Consider the following 12500-nt stretch of genomic DNA (forward strand, 5'->3'; position numbering starts at 1 on the left):
ATACTGTGCTAGAGAGGACATTCGGGGCCCCATGCACCAACCAAAGGGTACCACTGACGTGCACACCTGCTTCATACAGTTCCTGGGCCAGGGATACCGAGTTATAATAATTATCCACAAACAGGTGGTATCCCTGGTTACAGAAACGATCCACAAGACAGAAGACAGTGTCACGCAGCGTGGAGAAGACCCCGGAATGCACCGATAAGTCCACAACGTATCCAGTGTTGGACTCCGTTATAAAAAATAATTTTACACCGTATTTCTTTGGCTTCTTGGGGTTGTACACTTTTATACTGAGACGTTCTTTGTAAGGCATCATCACCTTATCCAAAGAAAGGTTCTTGGCAGGAACCACAAGAAACTGACACCGTTCACAAATGTAGTCCAACACTGGGCGGACTAAGATGAGGCGGTCGGGGTTATTCCGGGGTATGGCCCTTCGGTTGAAGGAATTGAAATACCTGTCCAATGCCAGGAAACTATCACGGGCCATAACGAGAGGCAAATTGGGAGTACTTAAAAAAAAATGCTGCCTCCAATTTTGCCTGACGTCGGCAGCAGGCATAATTTCAAAAAAATTTGGAGCCCCAAAAAATGCACCATGTCTGTGAGGTTGCAGCCCCGCCAGTGATACGACAATGTCGTCCGCAGTGCGTCACGGCAGTACCAAGCGTAATCTGTCGTCTCTGCAACCAGGTATTCCAGCAATTCCCGCGTCAGGAACAGCTGAATGAACCCCAGTGCAGTGAGAGGAACAGGTACAGTCAGTCCAGGTGCTGCCGTGAATGGGTGCATGTTAGGTGGGGTGGGGTCCTCCAACCATCCTTCATCACTTTCGGACGAACAGCCTTCACCTAGGCTGGCGCGATGTTGCGACCTTCTATGGGCCCATGCGCGTGCTCGTATGTGCTCGGGCACGGCTTCGCACTCCCCCCCACTGGCCCATCTCCCTTGCTTTTACCATCACTCTTTGTCTCGTCCCCAACAGCAAAACTTGGCGCCTCCTCCTGCTCCTCAGACTCTCCCTCATACACACTAAAACCACTAAATTCGAGCTCACTTTCAGGCTGTAGCTCCCGTACGAACATTGGGGGCAAATATTTGTCATCAATGACATCAGGCACGATGTCCTCATCACTAGATGACCAACTGCCATAAAAATGAGGACTTTCGAGCTGCTCTCGATTGAGCTCCAACAAGTATTCATCTATGTCCTTTTGTTGGAGGCCTCCCAAATGTTACACGAATGCCCCTCAGGACACCACGATGCTTCCTAGGGTTCGTAAAAGACACAGGATGTGGTCCTTGGACACTTTTAGCCACACGAGGCCGAACAACACAGCATTGGAAAGCTGGGTCACCTTGGGTGCTTGGTCCCTCTCCAGCATCCAAGTCTAAAACTCACCTCACACTATCACTATCGACAGGCAATACATGCCTCTCACGCTCCTGACGACGTTGGGACATCTCTGTGAACGTCCTGTTACGTCACAAATACTCTCAACACTCGCAAAAGTTCTGCAAAACACAAATGCGGCAAGAGATCACTCTCCAATGACACGTCGCTGATGCTTGCTGGCGCGAGAAGAAAGCAATTCGCGGGTAACGCTTGTAAACAAAACAACAGCTTGACCCGTGAACTCCCAGCATCCCTCAAGGCATGTGATTTCAAATTTTTCGCAAACTAGGTCTATTTTTCCACGAATATTTAAACAACTTTTTGTAGTCGACGTATAGTACGTCCGTTAAGCACCTGATAGACAATTTTAGTCGACGTATAATACATCCAACAGGCGTTTAAGGGTTAATAAGGGTTGAATTCCACCTACAAACACCTCTCAGGTGCAAGTACTTGGTTTCCAACGATTTGTATGTTCGAACGTACTGCCTTGCTAACATATACATTATGAATTTCTGCCACTTGTGTAAGTTCCCTGAAGACAGCTTAGCCATAAAGCTGACCGGCCATACTTCGTCTTGCTAGCATATATATTATTAATTTCTGTCATTTTGTATCAAAGATCTTCTGTAGCAATAAAGCTGTCACCAATAAGGATTAAGAACCATTTTGTATTTATCCCTCGTGGTGTGAGTTGTTACAAGGACTAAATATATATATATATTATATATATATATATATATATATATATATATATATATATATATATATATATATATATATATATATATATACAGTTTGGTGAAATATAATAATTATGCAAAAAATCCTTATGTTTATATGTTTATAATCCAAATAAAGTTTTTTTTTTTTTTATAATTACCCTTTTAGAATTTTGCCTGTTATATTTGAAAAAAGGTGTCCCTTGTCATTTTTGTGTTACAGCCAAAATGTTTGCAGTCATATAATGGGTCGGATGGTTTATAAAAATTTATAAAAGGGTGAAGGAACAAAAGCATGAACTAGCTATAATATATATATATATATATATATATATATATATATATATATATATTATATATATATAAAATGTGTGTATGAATAATGTAATGCCACGGAGGAAAATAAAAAAAACACAAGAACTGCCGAGATCTCGGTCTTCACAACCCTTTACTTGAGGAAAGACTGATCAGAACTAAGAAAATACAGTAAAGGTAAGCATATGCAAATGGACAATACAGGATTAACAAAATGCCCACTTTTATTAATCCTGTATTGTCCGTTTGTATATATTTATCTTTGATGTGTTTTTTCTTTGTTCTGATCAGTTTTGCCTTAAGTAAAGGATTGTTAACACTGAAAGATCTCGGCAGTTCTAGTGTTTTCATTTTCCTCCGTGGCATTACCTTTATTTATATATAGCATCAGTTTTATATATTTCGTCATCAAGTTATTCATATAATATATATAAATAATATATATAATATATATATATATATATATATATATATATATATATATATATATATATATATATATATATATATATCTAATAAAAGGAGCCCATAAAAACACCAAAATGTAGAGAGAAAAGTACTATATTTCAGAGACTGCTGTCTCTCTCTTCAGGTATATGAATGAGAAAAGTTTACAGAAAAGGTGGTATTTATACCAAGTGATCCGTCCACAAGTAAGCCAATTTAGGTCACTCCCGCTGATAATCTTCCTTTAATCTTCTTAAGCGTTGGTTGAATGAAAACTTCGTCGACGACATCTGAAATCCACGCACCTTTGAGATGTTCATTACCTGTTTCTCTTTTATTAAGGCCGATTCCATCATTTGACTCTTGTACCGGCAGTTGCTGCTATAAATTACACGTGACAAATTCCAGTTTATTCTATGGTTATATTCATTTATATGGTTGAAAATAGCCGAGTTCTGTTGTCCATACCTAACTGACCGTTTTTGTTGTATTAATCTCTGGGGAAGTGATTTACCTGTAAATCTGATGTAAGATTGGTCACAGTCCTGGCATGGGATCTCATAGACCCCAGAGTCCTTGGGAGATGTCTTTTGTTGGACGTTAATCAGGGATTTGGCTAAGGTGTTTGGGTAGGTAAATGCAAAAATGTTGGATTTCCCAAGGGTGTGGGTTAATCTCTTAATCGTCTCCAGGTGAGGAATTTTTATTTTATTGTTGTGTGTGTCTCTGGTCTTGTCTTTAGGGGGTCGGTAGAAAATTACGTTTGCTTTTTTAATTGCTTTCTCAATTATATGGTCAGGATACTTTAAAGACGAAAGTTGCTTGCAAATTAGTTCAAATTCTTTTTCCAGGAAATCTGGGGAACAAATTCGTAAGGCTCTTAAGAATAGGTTACTAGCTACACCTATCTTGATAGTAATGTCGTGATAGCTAAAGTAGTGAATATATGAAAGTGAGAACGTTGGTTTTCTGTATATGGTAAATTTGTATTCTGTCGTGTCTCTGATTATTAAAACATCAAGAAAAGGAATTTTGTTGTCTGTTTCCCATTCAACTTTAAATTTGATGCTGTTTTCACTTAAATGGATGAATATTGCATTAGACGTTTGCCAAGTTTTTACAGAAAATTTATGCTGGCTTAATCTTACTTCTAAGCCCTTGCTCGACTGTCCGAGATAAAAAAAATACAACTTACTTCTTATTGTAATCTTAATATTAGTTGTGGCCTGTTTCATTTAGACCCTGATATTTGTAACATGTTTAAGAATGACCTCAAAGATATAATTACAGACTTAAATAAAAATTAGTTGCCTTTGAGATATCTTCGTGTATGTGTATGTTTAATATGTATTGTGAATAAGTTTTTGTTTACCAAAGTTCTGAATAGCTGTCGCCCTATATAATCCTTTAATTGTCTTGTCCTTGTGTCTGAGCAGATTGACTTGATCTTTTTGTTTTTTAAATTGTACCCATGTTTATGCTTGTTTGGAAAGGTTACTCATTCTCCAGGTGTGCTGGATTCTAGGTAATAATCTCCTTATGATCCCAATTTGTCAGTTATACTACCTTTCCTGTACTGTCAATTCCTCATGTAACTCAGTTTATCTGCTGAGTAAAGGACGTTGAGTCAAAAGATCTTGCAGAAACTCTGTTGCTTATTTATCCTTCGTGGGTTATACCTTTATATATATATATATATATATATATATATATATATATATATATATATATATATATATATACCTGTGTATGTAAAATGTTTGCAAATAGATTGGTCACATGATGAGTAGGATTGATTATAAAAATTTATAATTTATTTATTAAAAGGGGGAAGGAACAAAAGCATGAACTAGCCTTTGTTCCTTTCCCCCTTTTAATAAATAAATCATAATTTGTTATAATCCATCCAATTCATCATATGACCAACCTATCTGGAAACATGTTACCTGTAAGAAACAAAAATTGCAATGGACACCTTCTTTCAAATATATCAAGCAAATCTGTAAAAGAATAATTATAAAAAAAACTTTATTTGGATTATAAACATAAACATAAGAATTTCGGGATAATTATATTTCAGCAAACCGAATATATGTGTCATGCATATGCTGGTCATTTGAAAAACAAGACAAAAAAGCAACCCTTACATTGTGCTTCCAGACCACTTTATATGCCCTTGGGTTGGCTTGAACTTCGCACTCGAAGTAAACGTCATCCCCTTCCCGAATATTATTCGGATTGAGAGATGATCCCAAAGCGGCCCTTGCCGTTGGTGCATCTGCAAGAGAGTTAAATTTTGGGTTAGAGGAAAACTCAATAAAGATTAATAAGCTAATAGTGGAAATATATGGTCCTAAACGAATGTATAACGGGTCTTAAATAACATTTTCCTATATTTTAGTTCATTTAATTTTTAGTGATAAATTGGAGCAATAATCAACAACAAAATCAGCAATTAAAAACTCATATAACTAGCTTTACTCTTAATTGTGACTATTACCAATTGAACAAGGATGAGGTAGGTGTTTAAGGGATGATGTTAGAGTATCGTTCCACAATAGTTAACTAGAATTGACAAGGTTTAAATTGCTTCAACTCAATAATATTACGAAATGTATAGCATTGTAATTGTCTCTGTGTCCGTGTATGTACGCTCATTATATCAGTGAATATATGTATAATTATGAATTAAGGGACTTTTAATTAAAGGGACTTTTGGAGCATGATTAACACGTATAAGGGTACATGCATTTATATATGTATACACACACACACAAACAAACACACACACACACCACACACACACACATATATATATATATATATATATATATATATATATATATATATATATATATATATATATATATATATATATATATATATATATATATATATATATATTATATATACATATACACAGTAGTGCCTCAGGTTACGAAATTAATCCTTTCCGAAGCGGCCTTCCTAACCTGATTTTTTCGAATCCAGAACTACGTTTTACATGTAAATTGCCTAATTCGTTCCAAGCCCTACAAAAACCCCACAGTAAATTTTATATTAAGCTAAATTGACCAATAAAAAATGAAATACAACAATTTGGACCATTCAATGCCTAACCTAACCATTACTGTACATGTAAATAAAGTACATTAGTGTACAGGGTACAAGAAATACTATACGTGCATGTATGTACGTATGTAGTAAATGTGGAACCTTTCCGTGAACTTCAGCAACAATCTTGGGACCCATGGCTAATAACGTAAGTAATTAAGTTCACACACAGCACGATAAAGTAACTTACAGTACAATGAAAGAGAAATCACTAACACAAATTTACGTTAACCCTCTTACACCTATTGGACGTATTATACGTCGAGATAAATTGTTTGTCGGGTGCCGATTGGACGTATCGTACGTTGACATAGAAAATTTTTTTAAAATTTCGCGGAAAAATACTTATAGGCCTACCAGCTGAAAACTTTTGAATCACACGCCTTGGGGGATGCTAGGAGTTCACAGATCAAGGTGTTGTTTTGTTTAGAAGCGTGACCCAAGTGTGCATGTGCGAAATCCCTCCTTCTCGCATTAGCCAGCATCAGCGACGCGTCGTCCGAGAGCGATCTTTTGCCGCAATCGTGTTTTGCCGAACTTGTGCGAGTTTGAATATTTGTGGTGCTACAGGACATTCATAGAGATGTCTCAACGACATATGGAACGCGAGAGGCGCATTTTACCCATCAGAAGGGATCGTGTGAGACGTATTTTGGACTTGGATGCTGGCGAGGGACCCAGCACCCAAGATGACCTTGCGCCTCAATGCCGTTCTGTGCGGCCACCTGTGGATGAAAGTGCTCTAGGATCACAACGTGTCTCGTGTGCCTTTAGTAACCCCTAGGAAGCATCAGGGGTGTCCTTAAGGGCATTCAGAGGCATTTGGGAGGCCTCCAACCAAGGGACATTGATGCATACTTATCAGAGCTCGATCGGGAGTATGTCGCAAGTCCTCATTTTGATGGCAGTTGGTCATCTAGTGATGAGGACATCACTCCCGATGTCAGTGATGATGAATATTTGCCCCCAATGTCCGTTTGAGGCTCACATCCCAAAAGTGAGCTCGAATTTAGTGGTTTTAGTGCCTATGAGGGGGAATCTGAGGGGGGGAGGGGGAGGGGAGGATGAGGATATAGGGTCTAGTTTTGTCGCCGATGACGATACAGAAAGCGAGGGCCTAAGTGAGGGAGATGGGCCACTGGGGGGGTTTCGTGTGCGAAATCGTGCCCGCGCCCATGCGCATGCGCACGTAGAAGCTCGGAGCCTCGCGCCAGCCAAGGTGAGGGTCGGTCGTCCAAGAGCAACGAGGGGTGGACGGAGGACCCCACCCCACCTAACATGCACCCATTCACGGCAACACCTGGGCTCACCGTACCTGTTCCTCTCTCACTGCTCTGGGGTTCATTCAGCTGTTCCTTACGAGTGAATTGCTGGAGTACCTGGTAGCAGAGACGGCAGACTACGCTCAGTACTGCCGTGATGAACTCCGCATGACATTGTCATATCGCTGGTGGTGCTGCAACCTCACCGACATGGCACATTTTGTGGGGTTCCACATTTATTTTGGATTGATGCCTGCTGCCGACGTCAGGCAATATTGGAGGCGGAAATGATAGATATATGATAGTATATATATATATTATATATATATATAATATATATTATATATATAAAATATCTTATATATTATATATATATATATTTTTATATTTAATATATAATATATATATATATATAATATATATATCTAATGTATATATATAATATAGTATATATATATATAGAGTATATATATACATATATATATTATATCAATATATATATATATATATATATATTATATATATATATATCTATATATATATATTCTTATATATATATATATATATATATATATATATATATATATCTATATATCGATATATATATATATATATATATATATATATATATATATATATATATATATATATATATATATATAATATATATATATAATAATAATATATAATATATATATATATATATATATATATATATATATATTATATATAGATTGGTATTTTTGGGTAAGCAAAATACATAACAGTCTAGTAATATTCAGTCATTTTTCAGTCTCTAGCACAATATGATATTGTAATGATACAATTAAGTTTGCTCATACTTACCTGGCAGATATATATATAGCTGTATTTTTCCGAATCCGACAGAAATTTAAACACTTACGACACACGCAGTGGGAGTCAGGTGGTTAGTACCCATTCCCGCCGCTGGGAGGCGGGTATCAGGAACCATTCCCATTTTCTATTCATAATTTTTATTTCCACTGTCTCCTGAGGGGAGGTGGGTGGGTACTTGATTATATATATCTGCCAGGTAAGTATGAACAAACTTAATTGTATCATTACAATATCATTTTGTTCATGAAACTTACCTGTCAGATATATATATAGCTGAATCCCACCTTTGGTGGTGGGAGTAGACAGAATAGAAGATTTTAGGAAACATATATATGCAGATAATTGATATCTTGGTTCCTTACCTGTTAGCATAGCTGACTTCGTGGTTACTGACGCGTAAGTATGCTTGTGCTACTACAGTTGCCAGCGAGGTAGAGACCTATAAAGCTGGTGCACTCCAGATGATCTGTCAACAGGGGCGAGACCACGACGTGACTAGACCATTAACCATACAATGAGGGCAACGAAGTAAAATAAAACCACCTGGCGTAGCCTACCAAAGGTATCCCACTTGGACTAAGCTAATATAAGGGAGATCCGCCGCAGGCGGTCAACCCCACAACCATAACACAAGTTAAAAACTCCCCTAACCATTAAAGGATAGGATGAGCGCTACCTCCTGCCCCCAAAACAGTGTCTGCAGCGACGTATGGTCCGAGCGAGTAACAATTTTCGTATGTTGCTTTCACCTCCCGCAGGAAGTGTGAAGCAAACACCGAATTGCTTCGCCAATAAGTGGCGCCCAAAATATCTTTGATTGCCATATTCTTGTGAAAAGCCACCGAAGTAGCAATAGCCCTCAACTCGTGGGCTTTCACTTTTAGAAGCTCCATGTCACTTTCACTACACTTTTCATGGGCTTCCTTAACCGTACTTCTTAAGAAGAACGCCAGTGCGTTCTTCGACATCGGAAGATCTGGTTTTTTCACAGAGCACCACAAGTTCTCCAAGAGCCTCTGCATGCTCTGGTTTTCTGCAAATAAAACTTGAGAGCCCTGACAGGACACAGGACTCTCTCAGGTTCAGGTCCCACTAGCTCCGACAACCCTTTGATCTCAAACGTCCTCGGCCAAGGGTTGGAAGGGTTCTCGTTCTTTGCTAAGAACGTAGGGCTTAAGGAACAAACTGCACTATGATCCTTGAACCAAATGTGCTTGCTTATGACTTGTATTTCGCTAACCCTCTTCGCCGTCGCCAGAGCGGTTAGGAAAATGGTCTTCTTAGTAAGATTCCTAAGCGAAGCTAAATGGAGCGGTTCAAATTGACTCGACATGAGAAACTTAAGTACCACGTCTAAGTTCCACGATGGTACTTTCGGTTAGAGAACTTTCACAGTCTCAAATGATCTAATGAGATCATGAATGTCTCTGTCATTCGCTAAGTCGAGTCCTCTATGCCTGAAGACTACAGAAAGCACGCTTCTGTAGCCTTTAATCGTGGGAACGGCTAGTTTCGCTTCTTTCCTAAGGTGAAGAAGGAAATCTGCTATCTGGCTCATAGAGGTTGAGGTGGAGGAAATGCCCTTCTTTCTGCACCAACTTCTAAAGACAGCCCACTTCGATTGGTAAACTGCGATTGAGGAGGGCCTCCTTGCGGTGGCAATCGCCTTTGCCACAGGTCTTGAAAAACCCCTCGCTCTGGCCAACTTCTTGATAGTCTGAACACAGTCAGACTCAGAGCGGGGAGGTTTTTGTGGTACCTCTCGAAGTGGGGCTGTCTGAGTAGATCTTTCCTTAGGGGCAGAGTCCTTGGAAAGTCTACCAGGAAGGACATCACCTCCGTGAACCAGTCGACCGCTGGCCAGAAGGTGGCGATGAGGGTCATCCTCGTTCCCTCTGATGCAGCGAACTTCCTCATCACTTCCCCGAGGATCTTGAATGGGGGAAAAGTGTAAATGTCTAGTCCCAACCAATTCCACAGTAGGGCGTCTACTGCCACTGCTCCCGGGTCCAGAACTGGGGAGCAATAAAGCGGAAGTCTCTTCGTTCGGGAAATTGCGAACACGTCCACATGAGGACGTCCCCACAGCTTCCATAACGCCTGGCATACCTCCTGATGAAGGGTCCATTCCGTCAGCAGAAGCTGTCCTTGCCGACTGAGAAGGTCCGCTCGCACGTTTTCCACGCCTGACACGAATCTTGTCAGAGTCGTGACGTTTCGCAACTTCGCCCATATCAGGATATTCTTCGCTATGGCGAACAGAGAAGGAGAGTGAGTTCCCCCCTGTTTCCTGAGGTATGGCAGGGCTGTGGTGTTGTCCGAGTTTATCTGAACCACTTTGTTGGAGACTTCCTCTTGGAAGAACCTTAAGAGCAAGGTAAATCGCTGAAAGTTCTTTTAGATTGATGTGCCAGGACACCTGTTCCCCTCTCCAGGTGCCTGACACTTCTCTCCCTCCTAGTGTTGCTCCCCAACCCGTGGAGGACGCGTCGGAGAACAACACTAGGTCGGGGTTCCGAAGCTTGAGCGAAAGTCCTTCCGCAAGCTTCTTTGGATCCGACCACCATTTGAGGAGCTTTTTCACTTCTTCCGTCAAAAACAAGACCTCTTCTAGATCCTGTTTGCGTGACCAATTGCTTGAGAGGAAGAACTGAAGTGGTCGAAGGTGCAACCTTCCCAGAGAAACAAACTTCTCCAGTGAGGAAATGGTCCCCAGCAGACTCCTCCATTCCCTCACCGAGCATGTTTCCTTCCCTAGAAAGGCTGACACTTTGTCTAGGCATTGAAGTTGTCGCCCCTGGGACGGAAAAGCCCGAAAAGCCACTGAGTCCATCTGAATCCCCAGATAGACTAAGGATTGAGAAGGAGTCAGATGCGACTTTTCGAGGTTCACCAGAAGTCCCAGGGACCTCGCTAACGACAAAGTCGTGTGAAGGTCCTTTAGACACCGGTCTTGCGATGAGGCTCGAATAAGCCAGTCGTCTAGGTAGAGAGAGATCCTTATTTCCACAAGATGGAGCCACCTCGCAACGTTCTTCATAAGAACGGTGCTCTTAGAAGGAGCGGGGGTCTTGCCTCTGAAAGAGCCTCTTCCTCGAGGGGCTGGCTTCGAGGAAGAAGCAGATCGAAATGCTTCGATTTCTTCAAAGCAGAGGACCCAGAAGACGAAGTAGTTGTAGGCTTCCTAGAAGACTGCGCCAGAAGGTCTTGGGTTGCTTTCTCCTGGAGACTGGCGGCTATGTCCTTTACCATAGACTGGGGGAAGAGATGTTCTGAGAAAGGCGCGAAAAGAAGATCCGCTTTTTGCGCTGGAGAGACCGACTTTGTGGTAAAATTGCAAAAGAGTGCTCTCTTCTTAAGCAGTCCCGTGCTGAAATGAGCAGCCAATTCCTCAGAACCATCCCTGACGGCCTTGTACATGCAAGACAATACACTGGACAGCTCCCCCAGACTGATGGAATCAGAACTCCTGGACCTGGCATCCAAAACTCCTAGGCACCAGTCAAGAAAATTAAAGACCTCTAGTGTCCTGAAGAGGCCTTTAAGGTGAAAATCTAGCTCACTATGCGTCCAAGAGACTTTGGAAGAAGACAGAAAAGATCTTCTGGCGGCATCCACAATACTACCAAAGTCTCCTTGAGCCGAGGCTGGAAGCTTAACTCCGACGTTTTCTCCCGTCTCGTACCACATACCAGCTTTACCACAAAGTCTTGAAGGTGGTAAAGCGAAAGAAGTCTTGCCTGAAGCTTTCCTCTTTTCCATCCAATCGTGGACCTTGCGAAAAGCTTGCTTTGTAGAAAGCGACTTCTTCATTTTCACAAAGCCCGAGATCTTAGTAGCTTTGGATGACGAAAACTGAGAGGGAGGAGTACGTGGAGCTTCAGGCTGAAAAGTGTCTGCAAAGACTGACTGTAGCAGACGAGTTAAAACCTTGTCGTCCGTGGAGACTGGAGCCAACTGCTGTTCTTCGTCCACTTCAACGAAAGTGTCACTAATTTCCTCTTCAGACACTGGAGAAGTCGGAGGAAGTAAGGAAGAGTCACGAGCTTTCTCAGAATAGAAAGAGCGGCGAACAGGAAGAGTTCCCGCTTCCACTTGCGCTTGCGGTGGTGGAAAACTGACGTCCGATGCCAATCTTCTGGCGCCGACTGAAGCGCACTCGACAGCTACAGGTGCACACCTGGCGTCCACTGGCGCGCGCTGAGCGTCCACTGGCGTGCGCCGAGCGTCCACTGTAACGCGCTGAGTGTCCACTGGCGCTCGCTTAACTTGCACCGAATCACACTCGGTGTCCACAGAAGCGCGCTCGGCATCTAAAGAAACGCGCTTCCTATCTACATGTTTCGTAGTAGCGGATACAACTGCTTCTCGAGAGCGAGA

At 41.2% G+C, this 12500-nt stretch overlaps 1 protein-coding gene across 5 annotated transcripts in view; it reads right to left on the reverse strand.

Moving 5' to 3' along the window:
* Nucleotides 1–12500, reverse strand: part of LOC135210937 (nephrin-like) — an 845298-nt gene that overhangs the window by 350180 nt on the left and 482618 nt on the right. For all 5 annotated transcript variants that reach the window (XM_064243913.1, XM_064243910.1, XM_064243911.1 and 2 more), the window contains one exon: nucleotides 5034–5164. In XM_064243913.1, the coding sequence (XP_064099983.1) occupies nucleotides 5034–5164 (131 nt within the window). The remainder of the gene's footprint in view (nucleotides 1–5033; nucleotides 5165–12500) is intronic.

This window comes from Macrobrachium nipponense, chromosome 4 (genome assembly GCF_015104395.2).
Source record: "Macrobrachium nipponense isolate FS-2020 chromosome 4, ASM1510439v2, whole genome shotgun sequence".
Lineage (NCBI taxonomy): Eukaryota > Metazoa > Arthropoda > Malacostraca > Decapoda > Palaemonidae > Macrobrachium > Macrobrachium nipponense.